Source organism: Malurus melanocephalus, unplaced genomic scaffold, assembly GCF_030028575.1.
Source record: "Malurus melanocephalus ecotype Western Australia unplaced genomic scaffold, MMel_1.1 scaffold_33, whole genome shotgun sequence".
Taxonomy (NCBI): Eukaryota; Metazoa; Chordata; class Aves; order Passeriformes; family Maluridae; genus Malurus; species Malurus melanocephalus.
The window spans coordinates 775,519-797,002 of NW_026623265.1; the positions used below are offsets into that span (position 1 = coordinate 775,519).

Below are 21,484 nucleotides of genomic sequence, written 5' to 3' on the forward strand. Positions count from 1 at the left end.
GCTAGATGGATTGATAGAAAGTACTGGCTACACTGGAAATCATACTTATGAAAAAATGTACAGATAATTTTAAATGTATAAAAGATTTGGTACTCTGTGTGAGCATATGATTTTAATAAAACTGTTTTTACTGTAAGCTGAAATAAAAATATATTTACAAAGAAGGCCACATGGCAGGAGGGGGAATTTTAGCTAACCTGTAGAAAGATTTGATAGTTTTGGGATGTTTTAGTGGGTGAAAGATTAATTATTTTGAAGTATACTGCTGTTCTGMACACAGGGGTTTTTATTCTCTAAGCTATAGAGTGTATGCATATGTTTGTTGCATATGTATGTAGATAAGCGTGATATAATTATTTCTGAATAGTGAGCCTTTTTAAGTGATAAAATTATTCTTATTGTTCTGGGTTTCTTTTGTTAATGAATGAGTTAATTTCCCCCAACCCAAATATTGGTTGTGATTTTGTTTTCTCTGCATGATCATCTGCAAGTAATACAATATAAATCTATAGTGCTTTAAAAAAGGTCAATATTACATATAGCTTTGAATGAAGGCCACATTAAAATCCATTCCAGAACTTATAAAGAAAGAGAAAGAAAGAAGTGTTAATATTTATTTGTGAAGGCAGCTGATTTTATTCTTACTGTCTCTTACTTGGTGCTACAGCAAAAACTATGATTTCTCTTGCTCTGTTAATGCATATTTATCAAATTCTCAGCTGCTGCAAATGCATTCAGGCTAACTCAATGAGAATGCCTACTAATCTCCAAAGAAAGTCCTTTATAGTGTATATTATAGGTGGGGCTGCGATTGCTCCCTATTAAAGTGGTCTGACTTTCATTACAGGTTATAAATTTGCCAAAATTTAGCTCTTTAGACTGCAACTTTTGTTAGGTTGCATATTTTCCCCCCAAATTGCGTCTCCTTCATTCTGCCAGTGCTGAGAAAACAAAGTCTGGTTTTGCTCATGTCTGCACTGTTTCATAGACTTGAATTATGGAGAAATTTTATCATATATATTGTTTTAGTTGTGTAAGGGGTTTCTTAAGTGTTGCTACTCTACAGGTTATAGAACCTTTCCACTTGCTTAGCAGGGACTTCAGGTATGATCCTGAAGATTTTTTTCCAGCTTCTTTACTTTGGAAAACAAGGGCCAAGAGGAGGGAGGCAAAGGAAAATTAACCAAAGTAACTGGGGCAGGAGTAAAGAACTGAGATCTGACAGCTGAAAACGTAGAGCATGTTAGCTGTGAGTCTGTGTCACCTCTCATGCTGTTTGAAGTTAGTTCTCTCAAAAAGTTTTTGTGAGACTGGGATGATCCTTTCACCAAATAGTCAATCTCATCAAACCTGTGGTGTTTGACCCAAGCAGAGTAAAACTCACTCTTGCATCTTGTTTAGCTGTGCCATGTAGTTAAAATACTAGTTTTGATTGCATGGCTGAGTAATCTTTTTTGTAGAACCCTTTCCATAGCTAGTATGAACTGTGTGGAGTGAGCACAGTCTATAATCATTACTTATTAAATTGAGCTGTTACCTGTGCAAAAACATGTTTTGTAGCAGTTGTTGCAGCACTTAAAAACCATGTAAGTAGTGAAGCAGGAAGGAAAAGGATAGCCTCATGACTAAGGCCATATACTCAAGAATGATGGCAAATGCAATATTAAAAATATACGTGCATGGTGAACATTGGTAAGTGTATAGTGAATGGGTTCAGTGGAAAAATGGTACGTAATCAGAAAATCTTGATTATCACTGTCAGCATAATAAGTATATAGAATGGACTGATGTGACTTGCATAGTCTACTTTCCTAACTTTTGAACAGTCCTTTTAGAATCTTTACTGATAATCCTCTATTTGTGTTGAGCTATGAAGAAGGGAGAATATTATACATGTAACTGAAATGAATTTTTCAATCACAGACCATGTGTTTGTAATCTATCATGTAAATGAAAAAAAAAGTTAAAGATACTCTCATGTGGAAAAGTCCACTATTAAACTATTGACATTAAGATTTTAACCTCCATTTCCACTCCAGAAAATAAATAGTAGGTTACTAAAATTTCATTCGGTTTCAAAGGCCTTAGGTGCAAAAAATGTAAATCGATACAACAATATTGATTTCAGTACTGGTTTCAGGATTTTTGAATTTTTAAGTTGGACTTAAATAAGCTGTGGTAATAGAATACCTCTAGAAGTTAAATGCCACTCTAGTCCTTAGATGTTGCTCTTATTTTTTAGTAGGGGACATTTTACTATTCCTTAGCATCCTGTTGAGGAACACAATGCTTATATTACTTGTTTCTAGCTGCATTTAGGCAATCTAAGTATTTCTTTTTCACCTAATGTCATAAATGATGAATATTAACTGGGACAACAGTCTCTTAATAAAAGCTAACTCCTACAGTAATAGTTTTATGATGTTAATTCCAAACACTCCTATTTTAGTGATAAAACAGCAGAAAAGGGCTGTTTGTCATGAACTGAACAATGAACTGTTTCTCATCCATATCAGTGAAGGCTTTATTTATGCAGTAACACAGCACGGTAATAGAGAAAATGTATGAAAAGTAAATGTTATGTTTAATCTCTACCCTCAAGCACAAAGTTTCAGACATGGCTGTTTGGCTTCACTAATTTGCATAACATGTCAACAATTTGTATCTAAAATTATATGACAAAGATATAGCTAATGAAAATCTTCAATGGGGAAAGAAACCAGCTAGTTTCTAGTTTTCAGTTTTGGTTAGGGTGGGAGCCAGGTGCTGAAAATTATGCTTTTTTATTGATGCTCTGTAAGTTCAGTTAAGCAATCAAGTGCCATCAGCATGGATATACTGTTTAGACATCAGGACTGGGTATTGGGCTTGGGGGGTTAGGGTTTTTTTTCGTAGGTATTAAGGAAAAGGTTTTGATTTCTTATTACGCCAAAGTGACCTCACCACTTGAAATAGTCCATTTCCACTCTCACAATTGCCATTACTAGACAGAAGTTACTTCTGGATTTACCTTTTAAAAAAGGCAAACAAAAGGTTAACTAAAACCCATGACACACACAAAACTCCCCATCTGTAAGAATAAAATATTATTCTGTGTCTTGGTTTTGAAAGACAGGTGTTTTGCCAATAAAGGCAGGGACCCCCTCCTTGGAGTGGTGGATATGACCCCCCCTTCCCTCTGACTTATTATAGCTTTGGAAAAAACCACGGGCTTTCAGGCAAGAGTATGGGGGAAAGGGAATAACAGTTTTATTAATATGTATAACAAAGTGTAAATAAGTAATAACAACAATAGCAGCAACCAGCCCAGTGACAGCCTCACACAGAGATACTCACCTGATTCCCCAGTGACTGCAGGAGCGCTGTGGCGCAGGTCCCGGCTGGCTCAGATCGAGGCAGAAGATCACAGTGCAGCAAAAGAGGAGCCAAAGAGCAGTCTAGCTCTGCTCCACAGGTAGCAGGCCAACCCCCCTCCGAGCCAAGCAGGGCAGTATATATAGTTACCCGCCACCACCACACCCACACACACCCCCTCCCAGTACTTAGCAAGGTCGTTGGGGTGGGGTGTAGGTCCTATTGTCTTTACTAATCGCCCTGCCATCAAAAGGATGACCTAGCAATCAGTGTATCCCAGCAACAAAAATGGGACAGAAAAATTCCCACGAAAGGAAACAAAAGATCCCATAAGCCACAACATTCTGTTATACTTAAAAGAAGGGTATACACTAAAAAATATGATGAGTACACTTCTGTCATTGCCCATTTTGCACTGGGAATAGACTTGAATTCCAGAAAAGACCTGCTGTCACAATGCCTAATGAGAAGGTGACTGCATTACTGCCTTGATCTCTTAACATTTTATTTGTAACTTCATTATTTCTGCCTCTTCTCTGCCAGATGTGAGTGATAGACCTTTGTAAAGTGGAGTTTCCTGCATGTGACTTTGTGTAATGTACACTAGTTTTTCTGACACAGTGAGAGCTTTGGGATAATTTTCCTAAATGCTGGCAGTCAAAATCAGAACCAGAAAGCAAGAATCATTAAAAAAATCCATGCATTAATTAAATATTATTCTGGGGTAAGGGAATCTTCATATTTTTGCTTTGGGGTTCTCATCAAACATGTGTCTTACATTACCTTTTACTAAATATCTCTTTGACTGTTTTTGATTGTGTTAAACAATCAGGAACAAATTTGGCGTGTAGTTTGTTTACTACTCAACAATTAGAAAATTTGTCCTAGACTTCAGGCAGCAGATAATATCTCTAGCTTCCTTTTAATCTATATTTTTTTAAACTTGTTTAAAGCAGAGTTCCAGAATCCAAACTGAAAAGGAGCTGTGTATTCTGTCTAAGGCTTTAGATCTTGTCGAGATTGGATTTATCGAACTTTTGTTGTTCTGCCTTTAAATGGCGTCATTGGTCTGTAGCCTGCAGGCCCAGACTACGCAGCTGATTTATTTTATTGTTTTACTTTTAAATGTGGGAATTGCTTTAGGCATTTATGCTAATATTCATAATTTCTGAATTAGTGTTGTATTGTTACAGACATTCTACTGGGTATGCAATTGACTGAAATGGGAATGAACTGCATAATAGACATTAGTATAAAAGTTGACATAAGCCCTACATTTTAAATAAAGCCAGACAAAGCTGGTAGCTGCTATGTGAAGCTGCTTCATCTATTGCTGTTCTGCACCCATTCACCTGACCGTCATTCTCTTTGTCGGTCCTTCAGTATAATCATGGCTCAGAATTTTGGCAGCAAAGAAAATTTATTCTTCATGGGGACAGTGGGTTTTTTGTTTTGTTTTGCTTCTAATCACTGTCAAATTGTGGCACTCAGCACATAATTCTCGTGTCTATCAGCTCAATTTCAGAAAAAGCAGCATCTTTTTCCTGCTRACTTTTAAGCCAGGGCTTGAAAGATCTAGCAGGTCACTAAGTTTGGTCCTGCAGCAGTGACAGGAATCATGTTCTAGCCTGCATGGTAACAACACAGTTTATTTGGTTCTTTTTTCTCTAGTGTTGATTTCCTTGTTGTGTTTGTAAGCCTGATGTTAGTTGCTTTCTGAGCTTTAGAATGCTGGTGGAAGATAGAAACAGTGATTTCACAATTTGAAGCAAATACAATAATATGGTGCTCAACTAGAAGTGGGAGACTCCCAAGGACAGATTCCAGCTCATCCCTGCTTTTTGGGTCTCCAAGAGAGAACAGAGTAATTCTGCTTCCTTTGGAAGGGTCAGGTTGGCTCTAAGTAGGTTCACACCTGAATGCAGTTGTAATTCTGTTTTGTGGAAGACCACTTAACAGAGCTATTTTACTATCAGGATGGTTTGGGTTTTTTTTTGCTTCTGGACAACATAGTATCCTGCATTAGTTCAATTTCTGCCTCATTTTTGCAGAATCTGAGTGCCAAGAAATGTACAAACTTATTTCAAATGGGCTCTTGCCACTTTGTGTGACGATTGTTTTCTGATAGGACTTTTGCAATGAGTTTGCATTTGTTTTTTAATTCACTATATTTATCAACTTTCAGATAGTTTTGTTGTTCAAAATAATGGCAACAAAGGACTTCCATTATATGTTTACACCAGCAAATTAAAGTTATGCTATTAAGATGTTTCAGATTTGAGCAACAACAAAGGGAGCTGAAATCAAGTTTCCCCAACGTCTTGCATACCAAATTCAGTATTTTCAACATTGTTGGAATGCCCAACTTTAAGAAGTTTTTGAACTTTTGTTATGTAACATACTGCATTGTTTCTTTATGTTGCTCGGCCTTTTCTGAAAGTATAGTTTGGTAGCAACATCAGTAGAAGAAATTCTGTTCATTTTGAAATTTGGTACCCACTTTTTATTTTGTCACCCCCCTCCCCCAATCAAGAGAATGAAAAAAACTTGTTTGGTGGCTAGTTGACATTGCAACTTAATTGTTAGAAAGATTTGATCCATACCTTGTTACCCAAGATCTACTTTGTTTTGTAATCCTTTTGTAGCTGCAAGGAAGTAAATTGATAACAGCTTCTCTTTAAAAGAAAATCTTATATTGACCTAAGTTTATTTCAGTTCCAGGTTTAAATGAAATTTACGTTGCATTTAAAAAATATTTCGAGTGATTATAGTGTATTAGAACAGTGCAGGATATCCTAATTATATTTTTCTGAATTACCATAGTTTTCCCTTTGAATTCAAAAATCTGACTATCCTATCCTATTTCAGTCCATTTGATTTCAGTTTAAAATTCCTAATAGCATATTACATGGATTAGACAATTGAATAGGAATTTCTTGCTATTTTTTGACAGGTGCTGTCAGGAGCCATGCCTTGAATTTAGGTCTTTAATCTTGTGAACATTAGTTATGACATACTTGTTTTCTAATGTTAAAATTTTCAGTTAATGAGCAGTATTTTTGCTGTTGTGGCATCCCACCCCAAAAGGAAGGGAATACATGGCTATGCAGATGCTCATGGTCAAAAAGGAATGACAAAAGTCAGAAGGTCTGTAAAAACTTACAAAGTTTTATCAGCAAATTATACACTTGTAATGGAAATTGATAGGTTRTTCCCTTATTTTCCAGTATAAGTGCAGTGGTTGGTTTAGAATAAAAGGGTAGAGTAAGAGAGAGAAATTGGAGAGAGGGAAGGAGGAACATCAACAGTCCTTGCTCCAGCTGATAGGATCCTTGATCTAGCTGATGGGATGTCCAGAGTCCTGGAGCATGTCTACCTGAGCTTCATGGGGGTACTTATTTATAGATAAATTTTCCCCACCCTGGAGACAAGTTTCTTGTCTTCCATGCAAATGAGTTATCATACACAGTTCATTCCTCTAGACCTTTCTGGAAATGGGTTGGAGGGTTTCAGAAGGTCTCTGGTGTCTTGATCCCCCACTACTGGGTAGGCTTTTCCAGCAGTCCAAGACCTTTTATCAGCCTCATTCATGGATTTGCACTGTACCATGTTGTGCTTATGTCCAGGAGCCAGAATGAGGTCTTCTGCCCCAGAAAACTGCTGCCTTACCCCTGTAATGCCCTCTTCTCCAGCCTCATCCTGTTACTTCTCCCAGCATGTTATTACCAACCATCCTTGGCTGGCCACACAGCTATCCGGCTGTCCATGTTTGAGACATACACATTGGCCCTGTAACTTCGGGACATCTGCAGTTGTATTTTCACTCCACTGCAGCTAGTTTGGCATCTGTGAAGAAACGGGGAGGAAATATCTTCATAATCAATGGTTATGAAGGTTTAAGGAGGGAAAAAGTAAAATTAAACAATTGGCCCGCCAACCACTTCATCAGAAAACCTATACTGTAAGTACTATGAGTTTCTCAAGTTTCTTTCCATAGTAGTTCCAGTGGCAGAGTTCTGGGTCATGCTTTTCCTTCTCTTCTACTGTTCATACATCAGTGTACAAACCTGTGTCTGAAAATGCAAGTGAATGAGAGAATGGCAATGAATCAGAGAGTCACAGGGCAAACATCTTATTTTATGAATTTTTAAGATGTGAATTGGATCATGAAATTCTTTACTCTGGCTAAATTAATTCTCARTTAATGATATTTTTTCTGGTCTCTTCTATGTTAATTAATTTTTAAATAATTTTGTCTGTGTGACTGTAGATAATACAGCCTCTTGGTGCTACAATAGGAACTCTGTAATTTGAAAAAATATGTATTTGCTTCCTGATTTGTCCTTACAGTCCTAATTATCTGGCTTTTCTTTTTTCCTCCAAGTGACTCACAAAGGTTTTCATCAGTCTGCTTAGTACAATGTAAAACTCAGCAACCTAAGTACATTAAATATTAACCTCTTTTTTCTATGCAATGGTTGTATCCCCGCACTGAAAAGTATTTCATCTAGAATCACATCTTTTTACAGATGAGTCATTTTCTGGTATTATTTGCGTCTCCTAACAATGATATAAAATTTACATCAAGTTGAATTCAAACAACTTAGAGCCCTGTGGAAGATAGTCTGTGMATTACATGCTGCTTTTATGCTTGCAAAACTAACATCTATGAAAGTCTATTTTAATCACTGATTTTTATCCCCTAAAGCAAGATATTTTGATGGCTTGATTTTCTTTTTTCTATTTTGAAAAAAGAGCCCATTATGACCTTTCATATTCCTTGAAGTGATCAAAGAAAACCCCAATGTGTACGTGGTTATTTTGATTTTTAAATAAAAGTCATATTGGCGCCTACTACATCACTCAAATAAAATACAAATTCTCACAGTTTTAACTTACATCAAAGATGGAAATCATTGTGTGGTTTTGGAAACCAAAGCAATTCCAAGATAGACACAGTTGGATTTTTTTTTATTTGACAGCGTGTTTCGTACACTTAGTAACATCAGTTTGAAGTTGAAAATGTGCATTCTAATGAAGAAGGAAGACTAGGGGAACCTTATAGTGATTCTTTTAGGATTAAATCCAACTAGATGACACAGTTGCATACACTTGTAATGGATCTGTACAGCCAAAGAAAACTTTTAAAATAATAATTTTGCTCCTTTTTAGATGTGTATATAGGCTACAAAGAGCTATTTATTGAGTATGCTGTTAGTAATGCAAAATATCTTGTAGGTGATCCTGTAGATTGATAATAATAGTTGTGTTTCTTTTGGCAGGTTGTCAAGTTGTTAAGTAACAAAAGATCTCAAGCTGTTGGAATATTAATGTCTAGCCTTCATTTAGACATGAAGGACATTCAGCATGGTAAGTGAAATAAGTATTGATTATTCTCATATCACATAATTAATAATCTGGAAGTGCTAAATAATTCTGTCTTTTGATATATAAAATAAATTAATATGAGGTCATTTTCACACTATGTTTTCTGAAAACAGATGCTTCTGGCATTTATACTTCTCTTTCAGCATCAGTCATACAAGTGATATACAACATAGACACTTTCATTTTTTGTTTTTTTGAAGAAGAAAGAATGATATGTTGTTTATTTTAATTCAGATCACCTTGGGACATACCCAGAAAAGTTAATTATAACGTTTAATTTATTTGCTTTATAAAATAGTTCCTATATTTGGGCTAACACAAACTACAGAGCTCTTTCATCTTCAAAAACATTTTTTACCAAGAGAAATTTTCTAGGGGAGTGTAATACTTTTCACATTTATGCTAAGAGACAGTAGTGCAAAAAGGTGAAAAGTGGAATTGCATTTATATTCAGAGCATCCCTTATGTTTCCCAAAGGCTTTGGATAGATTTGAAGCAGATTGAATTATCCTGTGAAGTGCCAGCCTATCTATTAAATAAATGTGGTTTCAAGTATAACACAGACTTCATAAATCACAAAAACATCTTGTGAACTTTCTAGGCTACATATTTACAGCCATGCATTCAGTTACTATGATTTGCTTATTTTGCAAAATTATTCACAAACAGAACAAATTTGAGAGCACTGTGTCAGTTATTGAGTAACTCTTAATCACAGTTTTAAGGTTTTATTAAACTGTTTTGATGGTTACTAGACTTCCTCAAGCTGAAGCGCTTAAGATGGTAGTCATAGATCAAGGCGCCAGTACTGGCGCCAAGAAGTGCTTGGTATTTCCAAAGCTGGCAGATGTAGTTCAGTTAAGTCATAGACCAAAATCTGAAAACAATGATATGGTCCTTTCCTTCAGTCAAATATTCAACTTGGTTTCAGTTAATAATGAGAACCTTATGAAAAAAGGAGTCCGCCTAACATCTGTGTCTGTGGTAAAGCCAACACAAGTTCATTGAAAATTTGCTTGCTTAACATGCAACACTAACAATAACATGGCATGAATGTCAGTAGTTGAAGGGGTCAAACAATATTATTCTTAACCTTTATCCTATTACAATATTAAGCACAGATGATCACCTAGGGGCTGTGTGCAGATTTTGTATATTCCTCTTTCAATAGCTATTTTCTAAAACCAAAAGTCTTTGCAAAAGGGAATTTAATAGTTCTCCTACTCTCTTGCTGTGAAGAAGCGATTGAACAAACATGAGAAAACTTTTGTCTTGTGGGGAAATTTGTGAAAATGGTTGATGCTGAAAGACTTTTTCTTTTTAAGAACATAAAATAAACTTGGAGGAAAAGTGGTGAGGAGCAGAAAAGAAATTTGCATGGTGGGGGCAAGGAAAATAGAGATCCCACCCAGAAGTATTTCTGGCATCAGTCACTCCATGCAGAGGTCTCTGAGTGGTTTAACCATAGAGCCCATTCAGAAATGATAGAATCACAGCCCCAAGTATTTAGCTTTATCTTTATGTATGCACTGCTTTTAATTCCTTATTGAAAAGACAGGTTTTCACATATTTTAAAGTTATAATGTATTGTTTTTTTCTGCTGCAATTTGAATACACTAATAAGAATATACTAACCAAAATTCAAATAACGATTGAGTGCCCACATTAACAAAAACAGTTAGCTGGTATATTTACATCTTTATACATTAATTTTTAAGCTGTATGACAATGACTACAGCAAAAAATGTTATCAGTGACTTTTTGTCCCCTGGCCCAGGGTTTAAGTAGTGGTCTTGAGTTTTTTCCATGTGTGATGTACACTGGCATGTAAATTCACCCATATCTCACTCAGTAGAATGCAAGCAATGGGTTTCCATAAACAAGAAATAGTCAAATGAAACCTCCCCCTGCCCCACCCCCTGACAATTTATGGTACTAGGCAACTTTCTTTTTAATTTTCTTGTAAATGTTACCTATATTAAACGTAAAGTGTGTCTTTAGGATGCAGTTTGTGCAAAATGCAGAAATGTAAGGAGTTTTTTTGTTGTTTGGTTTTTTTTTTGTTTGGTTTGGTTTTTTACTGGCCTCAGAAAAGCAGCCATGAGAAAGAAACTTTCAATGCAATGTGATACTCGATTTCTTGTTTTCCATGCTACTTACTATGTTGCATTTTTCTACTGGGGTTGAAAATTTTTCAAGGTCTACTTGAACAGAAGAGAAAACAATTATGGTTGGGTACTAATTCACCTAATAAATATAGGACTTCAAGTTTTAAATCATATTAGATTTTAGTGTTTATATGAAGTCTTAAAATAGCTTGACACCTGATCAAATGTTGTATTTAATATCTTATACAATTTTTATTCTTTGGTTTTTTGGTGTATTTTTATTTTCTTTTTAAGATACAAAATAATGATAAAATATTGTCTGCAAGAATATTGTCTGCATATCTGATCAGATGGCATTTAATAGAAGATCTTAGTATATTGTAATACATCTTTAATAGATTCCTTTTATTATATGGTTAAGTGTCTGCTTGTAGAATTGCTGTTGTCTGCTTCCAGCTTTGAAAATAGGTTTAGTAAGAAAACCCAGAACCTGTCTGCTTTTAAAATATTTTTGCAGTGTGGACGGAGTAGTGGTAATAATCAGAGCACATATTTTCTGAACTCTAGAGTATCTTTCTAGTAGTTTTTTTTAAGTATGGTAGGTTAATTTTTGTTGTTAGGGGTTTTTTTTAGTAGATTCTAATTACTAACAGATCTCTCATCTATTTTTTGCATTCAAGGCTAGAACTGTAAGAAATATTAGTCTCTTTAGTTGCAGTGCTATTTCTCTGTTTTTAGCACAAAAATGAGTACTCATGATTTCTCTGATTTCACACAAGGTTTTTCTGATGCCTGGGTTTTTTTGCTATCATCTATCAACTATGCAAAACACTTTGTCCAAGCATTTTTCTTGCTTTTTTATTTTCACTGTACCGCAAATATTCCTCTATCCAGTATTATGTTCCCACTGGAAATATTGCTGCATTTGACTGCATGATATGGCCAAAGCTTGAGAAATGCCAAATAAGCATTTCTTACCTCTTTTTCCTTTGTAGTTCACATTTTCTTCCTAGAGAAAAGACTTAAGGTTTAACATTAATATTGTATATTAATGTTATAAAATATATGGTATATAAAATATATGAGTTTTCTTAATATTTCAGAGGTGCAAAGTATGCTTAAATTAGAGCTACAAGAAGATTGTGGTTTAACTGCATAGAGTAACCTCTGATGAACACCCTACACATTCAAATAAAATTATGTGAAGTTTGTGTCTGCATTTAAGGCTCATGTCTTGCAAATAAAGTGCCTCTTTTTGTTCAAGTTGTCTGTCAGCACTTGAAATGTAACAACTGCTTGAAACTGCAGCCATTCTGCAGATAGTGAGTTTGTCAGTGCCTTCCACAATCCCCTTGTTTATAAAGAAAATGTATCCTCCTCTGTGTTTACGATTCTTAATAAGCGCTATAAGAACAGCAAAAAGTTCTCTGTGTTTATAAAAATAGAAGGAAAAAAGTAAACTGAAGATGTCAGACAGGACAGAAGGCAAATTTTCTGTTTCATGCAGCTAAATATTACATTTATTACACAGTGAGGATTTTTATCTACTATTTATTTAATATATAAAAATTTTTCTTTCGTTTACCAAAATTGTGTTAGACCTGAGCATGCCTGATAAATGTTGACAGTAAAAGCCTATCAAAAATGGTATATGCAATTCTTTGTCTTTTGAATTTGTCGGTAATCTTTTCCAATCCAGTAAATTTCTTTTAACAGTATTTTTCACTCCAGGCACTGTGTTGCTACAACACTCTTAACTATTTTTCTGTAAGGTTTTGCATAGCACTTTGTGGTTGCCCTGGCTCTGTTGGAAGTAGTTTGGAGAGTTCTGGTCTGAATTTTGGATGACTTTTCTCATTATCCTCGTTTGATAAATCACCTTTCCCCCTCTTTGAGTTACTGGTAATCTGCACAATTTGATGGAGCTATCTGTCCCACTCTGATACCTGCAGGGAGGAGATTTAAAAAAAAAAAAAAAAAGCCCAAGATAATAGTGCTCAACAAAGAACAAAATATGGAAAACAGTTACAGAAAGAGCCGGTACATTCACCTAACAGCTGGTAAAAACCAGCCTTGTAATCTGGATTTGAGCTTATTTTACTGGAAGTTATATCTGCAGCAGAGTTTGTTCTGCTAACAGCAGTACAACTTTGAACAACAAACATATCTTCTGCCTTGAATTCAAGACAGATGTGCAGGAAGTGAACATACTTTAAATGTTAGCAAGGAAAACAAATGTTTGTTCTTTAGTATTTGACTATTAGTGACAAAAGAATATGAGAAAATATTGGGTTTGTTTTCTTACTTGACCACTCATGTTGATATATAGAAATGATGAGCAAGGAGACTTTGTCAAAGGTTTAACTAAATGATTTTGCTCGAGAAGGATGACAAAGTGTCTCACACACTGCATTATTTCAATGTTCTGTGTAGGATTTATTAATGTGTTGTACTATCACGTAGTCTGGGTCCAAGAGATGCTCTAAATGGAAAGCAATCAGGAAAGAATGGCTGGACATCTGGAAAATAAGACTCAAGATTAGTTTATTTAATAGAAAGTCCGAGGTGACCTGAGCATTATTTATCCTAACAACGATGAGTGTGTACAAGCATAATCATTTGAAACTCATAATACTCACTCTTCACAAATATTTCAGAAACTTCTGAAAAGACGTCTTACTGATTAAACAAGTTATGAGGACAAAAAAATACATGATTGGATCAAGTTATTTGGCCACTGTTATACTAGCAAGTATAAGTAAACCTGCTGCCCAAAATTGTTATTTCTGTCCATTTAAGTTATGGGAAAAAATGTTGGCCGCAGGAAGATATGCAGACCTTTTTTCCTGTTATGTGGTAGGTCTGTATTTCTTTATTAAATAAATGATTGCTATCAGTGCAAGTTAATTACAAAATTTGAAATTTTACTTGTTGCTTTTGGTTTATTAGTAGAAAATTGAAATCCTTTAAATTTAAATTTCTTAATCAAATATTGTGCATGCAAACACCCAAAATCTTAAAAGATGATGTTTTAAACTTCCCCCCTGATAGCCTTTCCAACACCTATTTAGATTCTTCAGAGACACACCCAAGGTAAAGATTGGTTTGATTCAGCGTGTTTCTGTATTGTGTGACAGTGCTTCCTCAAAACTTCACACCATAATTCTGAGTCTTATTCCTCTCTTTCTTCTTGACTTTATGCTGCCATATTCATTATATTATGCCTGCTGTTAGATTGTATGCTTGCATGCTTTATTTGCTTATAATTACTTTACAAGCCCCCATTGGGAAATTATTGGTAAGGAAAACAATGGAATACACAAAATGACTTTTATAAAATACAGACTAGAGTTAACTTAGAGTGTCACACATGTATTGATGAAGATGTTTGTATTGCTTTGATGCTGTTATCCTACCCACAGTGTTCTTTATGGAGCAAGGATTTAGAAGCCCTTGCCTGGCCACTACTGCCAGACACAGGAAGGAAGGATAACAAATGTCCTTGGAGACAGGTGGTGTTTTTAGTGGATGTGGCATAAAATTCTGAGCTGTGGGTGAAGGTCCTGAAAGCCAGTCCCAAGTATTTAAAGTGTGTCTCAGTTCCCCCTTTTACCTTCTAAAATTTTTTGAAACATAGTTTACAGTGACCAGAGGTTAATAAAGTAATAACAATAGAGATAATGAAGGATAGAAATATTAATATAATCAAGAAAGGAACTGAATGCTTTGTGTCATATATCTAATTGTAATTTACACTTAAAAACAAATGTACATAATTATACCTTTTTTTYTCTAATGCAAAATGCATTTTTAAGAAGGTACATTTGGGGTTTTAAATGAAGAAAATAATATTCAGTTTTCTTCACAATATTTGAATCAGAAGAGACTGCCACAATTGGATAGTTTGGATGATTAAAGTTTTTTGTTGTTGTTAAGAACATATGAATGTAATTTAATAGAGAAGTTTTGTAAGAAAATGTAACTGCATTGTCTGTCTGTTGTTTCAGTTGAAACAGTGAGGGTTTTCTTCGTGTAAGTCTGATCTAACTTTGAAAATTTGAGAGAAAAGTTTCAGGAAAGTTCTCCCAAAAGAAAAAAAAAAAAGGTAGTACTGTTGTTTCCCTTTTGTGGACTGTGTACTCACTCAGAAGAGGGATGATTACAAAATTCTTAGCATAAAAGCAAGAAAATGTGTGATGTTGGCATTAATATAATGTAAAAAATTGGGTGGGGGAAGGGAGAAAAAGAGTACCTTGTCTCTCTTTCATAGCAGAARTATTTTCCACTGGTCATATTATTATACATTGCTGAACTACATAGAAGTTTTCACATTATCAAAATTAAGAAATTATTATTAATTAAGAACTTCCAATGATACAATTACATATTTTTTCATTTAATGAAAATGTTTAGAAGAAAAGGATATTTGCCACAACAATCTCTTTGTGATTTGTCATGTGTTTGTCAGATTTGAACATGTTTATACACACAAAGAATTTATATTCAGAAATTAATGCCACTTACATGTATATATCTGCTCACAGTTTAAATACAAGGTAGTTAAAATGGGGATTTTTTAAAACTTGTAAGATAATTTGGTAAATCTTTTTTTTTTTTTTTTACATTCAGGGTCAAGGTACCTATAACTGTATTCTTACCAGTCTTTTTTTTAAAATCAATTAAAACTATATTTGATCAAGTGGAGATCTATCTAGCTTTGTACCTGATCTCTTTGTAGATAATCAGAAAACAAAAATACAAAGCTGAGTGGCACTGACCACTCATTATGTAATTTTTGTAGATCTCTTATCTTATTGCAGTAGTTCTCTTCAAACTGAACAGCTTTCATACATGTTTTCTGTTCTTTTGATTTTTCCTTGTCATCACTCTACAATCCATAATTATTTCTTCTCTCTGCCAGTGAGGTGACTGACTAGATCTGCCTGATGCTTTTAAGATTTGTGTGCACCATATGCCAACGCCAAGATGTCACATTATCTTCCTTCAGGCTCTGTTTTTTTCTGTATTGTTGCTGACATTTTGTTTCCCCTTCACTGCTGCTAATTTTTGAGCTCATGTTTTCAGAGAACTAAGAAAAAAATCTGAATGTCTTTTTGGGGTAGCAGTTGCTAATTTTGTATGCCTCATAGGACTTTTGCAGACTGTGTTCTTCTTTTCCCATCTATTTTGCATGTATTGACACAGAATATTTGAGAGATTCTTTTTTTATGTGTTTGTGGTCAGCTTTAAAGTAGTGTTACTGTCTGAGAACATTGACACCTCGTGTTCATTAAATGGCACAGTAACCTGCAGAGGTCCTAGTAAGGCTTCTTTGCTACAAATTTCTACTTTGAAAACAAATAATTCATTTCAATTATTGATATTTTTTAGCAGATTTTAGGGTTTTGTTTTTCTTTGGGTTTTTTTTTGTGTTTTTGGGGGTTTTTTGTTGGTTTTCTTTTTTTTTTTATCAAAGAAAATCTTTCCTCTTATATCACAACAGCACAATTTTTCTGAAGTCTTAGGCTGCGATTGTGAGGAGTCTTTTGTAAATTCAGTATTAACATTCTTCCCTGGGACTTTGTGGACACTCCATTAAAGCATTACTTTTTAATGTTTTGTTCGTGAGCCTACTACAAAATTGTTACCTTGCTTTCTCATTACACTGGTTTATCTGTATGTTCTTTAAAAAAGCTGTTTTTCTGTACCATACATAGGCATTTTCCAGGCGTAGAAAGCGGACTGACTGGTTTGTAGAACATCTGAAGAATCTTAAAATTTTCATTTGTATGTTGAAGCTTGTTCAATTTGAGACACTGCCCAAAACGTATCACTTGAGAAGGACAGAACTTGTCTAAAAGCTTCTTTGACCTTTTCTGTGTTTGTGAATCCTAACAAAAATACTTAGTTTAACTTTTTCTGATTCTCTTTCTTTTGTGCTCTTTTTTACAGCCAGATTATCTGCATACCCAGCTGTTTCCTGTCAGGCTTCATACATGTGATGTGTTTGAAAGCAGTTTTATTACTAGCTTTATGTGTTTGGCAAGTTGGATGTAGATCTTTTTGTTCTTGTCCAATTTACATTGAACTTACAAGGCTTTGCTTTTTTTTGTTTTCTTTGGCTGATTTCCACTTTTGAAGGGTATATTTTATTTACAGGTGTCCCCCAGGCTCTTTTACTTAATCATATTTCTGATTTTGAGGAGTAGGAACACTGGGAATGTGAAAAGATGAGGGTGGGAATAGGGTTCTTTTAAATTTATCAGTTAACTTATTTTTTCCTCTGTGCCTCTGATGAAATGCCTTTAAGCTTTTTTCTGACCTACAAACCTTTTTTAGACTTTTAACTATACTCTCMTTTGAAGGTAATTTCTGGTTGTAAATATTAAATTTATGGTGTTATTTCTAAAAATCTTACTCTGTAATCCTATAGAGAAATTTCCTTAAAGGCTGGTTTGGTGTCTCCAGCTGTTTTGTACTTGATTCAGAAGTAGATCAAGTGTTACTTTACCTCTTCTGGTAAATCTGCCTAGTTGCTTTGAGTAATAATGCCCTAAAATTTAGACTCCGAACAATGGCTCAAACAATATTCTTTAACAGATTAAACTTTCTGCTATTATGTTTTCTACGTGGCATATTTTCTTACACGTAAATGGTAAAATACCATTTAGAAGTCATTATTAAGATGCTTGTTGAGTGATCTGTAACAGTGCACTGACATTTTTCCTATTTAGGCGTGGGCTTCCTCCACAGGGAACGCGGTAGATCTTTTACAATCAATTGCTGTGTCTTACCCGGCTAATGCTCTCTTCTGTATTCGCTGCCTTCTTCTGCTTATGGCACCGTGTACAACCATACACTGTCAGCGTTACGCTGATTATCGTTCTGTTCAGCCGGGGCAGCCATTAAATCCGCCAGTAAACACAGATCTTCCCTTTGCAGATGTTAGATGCCTGGAAACTCTCCGGACACTGAGCATTGGCACAGTCTGGCCTTTACCCGCTGAGCTCCGCTTACCTGAGCCGCTGTGCCGCCTGGTCTCCCTCGCCCACGCCCGCACCGCGCTCCTCCCTGGGCCGGCCCGGCGACCCGCACATCCCCGCACATCCCTGCTCCCGCCGAGCGCCGGGGCCGCTGCCGGCCCCGCTCGGGCCCCGGATCCCCGCTCCCGGCACCAGGTGGCAACAGCGACCCGCGCTGCAGCCCGCCCAGCGCCGGCGGGAGCTCCGCCGCCTTCCCGGGACGCGCCGGCCCAGGGTCGGCAGAGCGGGGCCGCTGCCCGGGCTGCTCCGGACAGGGCGCTCGACCGTGCGGCTGCGCCAGGCGCTGCCTCTCGGTACAGTCCTCACGCAGGAAATAGCTCCTTTAAACGGTAGCTCCGAGTGTAAGGAAGAGAAAGCATGATGCGAAGATGGTAGAGTGACTTGTTTGATGTATCTATTCATAATCTGTGGTAGGGGAGGGTAATGAAGAGTGCCGGGAAGTTGTGGCTTAGTCTGAGATCCCGCTGCTTCCCACACTGCAGTCAGTATGTTGGTGTTCCTGTACCTGTCACTTTTTGAGGTACTGGATTTCTCCTTTCTTTTTCTTGTTCTGTTGTCATCCACAGGCAATGAAAGATCAGTTATTTCTGCTGTTTCACATGAAACCTCCCCAAGCAATGGGTGTTAGGTTCTGTTTCAGAGAAATGTGTTTTCTGGTTTTTTAGGGAAGTTGCAATTTCTTTTGCTACCAGGACACAAAATATAGCTAGCTTAGTGTCATTGAACTGAAGCAGTATCGACCGCCTCTCGTAATATTAAAGTCTTCAGTAGGCCAAAGCTAGTCATGATACTGAAATAAATATACATATGCAGTCCAAATAACTTTTTTTTTGTTTTTTTTTTTTTTTTTTTCTATTTCTTTTATTTTTTTTTTTTTCGTTTTCTGCATGCATGGGCATTTGGTTTTNTTTTTTTTTTTTTTTTTTTTTTTTTTTTTTCTTCTAATGTATGTATTTTCGTTTTCTGCATGCATGGGCATTTGGTTTTGTTGCTATCCCAGCCCTTATTTCCTTGAATTATTAATACCATCTTTTGAGAAATGTTTTGGAGTGTGAAAAAAGATGGAACTTAAACCATAAACAGGCATCCTGCTGCACTCAGCTATCACAGTATTGTGATTTGAATTAGTAAAGCTGTGTCATCTGTCATGCACCTAGCCAAAAATCTTTTTGCATTATTTTCATAATCCCACCACACTTACAACATGGTGTCACAAGATCACAAGATCATTACATCACTTTCTTAGCATCTGTAGCTCCTTAGAACTATAACTCCAGAATATTTAGTGAAAGGCTTAACATGCCTTAATACGTTGATGAAATCCTTGGTGTGTTTATCCAGACATCAGACAGGGCAGACATGTTGAATACTAGGCAACATCTAATATGCTCTCAGCTGTGCCAAAAATAAAATTTTAATTTGATTTGGAGAATAAATTGAGGGTATGTAATTTTATTTCAGTGAGATACTACTACCATTTGACAGAAGGAAAGAGAAATTTGGATTTGAAAGGAAACCTCTTGAATGTTTTGTTTTGTAATTCTTGACTAAGAAAATTTGTATTTTGAGTTGTGACTAAGACAGTTGCTTGTACAAATGGGGATCTGCTTTGCCTGATATTTGAAATCCTGGAAGTTTCCATGAAGTGCTTTCTAACTAATTCTGCTAGTACAGATACTGATACCTCACAAAACTAGCTAGCTTGAGCCATGATCAGGGAAAGCTTGTTTCTGAATGATATGTGTCTTCATGTCTAAGAGAACTAGCAGCACTTTCTGTTGTAAATCATCGAAGGATAACAATGTTCTGTGTAATCTGTGTAAAATGATTTAGGTTTGATGTTGTTACAGAACACAAGTAGAGAATTTCAGAGAGACCTTTCAAAAGTCAACCATGCAGCTCCATCTAGGTTTTTAGAAAAAGCATTCTAGGCATTTTGTCTGGCTGCTAGATAAGGCAAGCTATGTAATATTGCCTGGTAATTTCTTTCTCAAACTATTCATCTGTATAAGTATGAACATTTTAGCAGTGTAAGTGATCTTGAGTTCCAGCTGAAATTCTGAGCCTTCAACCTTTTGCTTTCTTTGAAGTTGCTGAAAGTTTAGCAGTTGACTTTGGTGAGTCTAGGATTTCATGTAAATACTTTAAGTGATGGAGAAGCCAGTGTATCCCTTGAAACATTGTTCAAAAGGATCATTTTCCTCACTTTTAACATTTTAAATATTTTTCCATAGTAAATTTGCCAAATTAATTTACAGATACCCTTCATTATTTCCTGCTTTTGGTCTGTGAAATCACAGAGCCATCTACTTTCAGGTATCTTCTCATGCAGGTATGTAATCAGGTTGCTATTTCACTTTATTTGCGCAAGTTAGACAAATCAAGAAATTCAGCAGACAAACCAGTTCTTAGTTCTTCCAGTTTGTTCAGACAAACCAGAGGTTTTTCTGCTGTCTCCTTTGTTGGTCTTTTTGATAGTACACTGGTTCTAGCTCTAGTCCAAAAATTAGTTCTAGTCACTCCTTGAGCATATTAGGTCAGTCATGGATCATTATTACAAAGAGTGCAATCAAAGGAATTCTAGGGGGGAGCTTGAGTCTGCTCTAGAAAGAGCAGGACTCCCATTAGCATTGCCACCTCATCCACTACAACATATTTCATTGAGGATTAATCACTGTTTTTAATAATGTTGTTTTCAATTTTGGTAAATATATATTTATTTGCAGTAAGCTGAGAGCAGAGTCCTATGAAAGCCCAAGATACTCTCTCCTTTCTGGTAATGTTTCAAGAGCAAATGCATTTTCTGGTGTATGAGTTAGGCAGCTATTAGTTCATTTATTGTTGACAAATAATTTAATGTAAGTGTTCTAAATTGCCAACCAGGCACACTGGGAACTCCATTACCTATGCACTAACTGTGGGTAAACTGAGAGGAAAAAAGCTAAGATCCCAAATTAGCTGCTTACTCCAGAGAATCTATATTTTGGAAAAAAAATATGTGTTAGGTATCTGTCCTGGTAACTTTATCAAATACAGCAGTGCACAACTAGCTGATTCCATATAAATCTCTTCTTCCTCCTCCTCCTCCATTTTGTTTAAATTTATAATTTAGGATGAGTTACCTAAAGCAAGAAAGAAAAAGCTTGTCTCCTTGCTTATGGACTGCACTTCTCAGAGTTAGACTTGGCTTTGTTTACTGTGAGCTTTTCTAATAAAAATAGATTAGGAGGAATTAAATCAAAAGCCAGCGAATTTGAATTTTGAAAAAAATCCACACATAAGTTAAAGTCTCAATTAGTTTGAAGCCTGAAGGCTCATACTGTTGTTTTCGTTCCAAACAAGTCTTGCTAATATCTTCCAGTTACACCATTACTGGGACCACAATTAGCCTGTGGAACTCCTGGTCTTAATGTCATTGAAACAGAGATTGAAAAGCACTAGAGCCTATGTGGATCTAAAAGAAAAGTTAAACAATAAAACACAGTAAACCCAAATTTTATGTCACCTGACTCATGAATTCAAAGCTATGAATCATATCTGTCTTCAGACAGATTGATACACAATGCCAGGCACAATGCTGCATATGTGCCT

The 21,484-nt window shown here is 35.8% G+C and overlaps 1 protein-coding gene across 3 annotated transcripts in view; it reads left to right on the forward strand.

The window, feature by feature from the left end:
* The window catches only part of FMN2 (formin 2), a 169,886-nt gene that overhangs the window by 70,612 nt on the left and 77,790 nt on the right, over positions 1 to 21,484 (forward strand). For all 3 annotated transcript variants that reach the window (XM_057363968.1, XM_057363967.1, XM_057363969.1), the window contains one exon: positions 8,637 to 8,724. In XM_057363968.1, the coding sequence (XP_057219951.1) occupies positions 8,637 to 8,724 (88 nt within the window). The remainder of the gene's footprint in view (positions 1 to 8,636; positions 8,725 to 21,484) is intronic.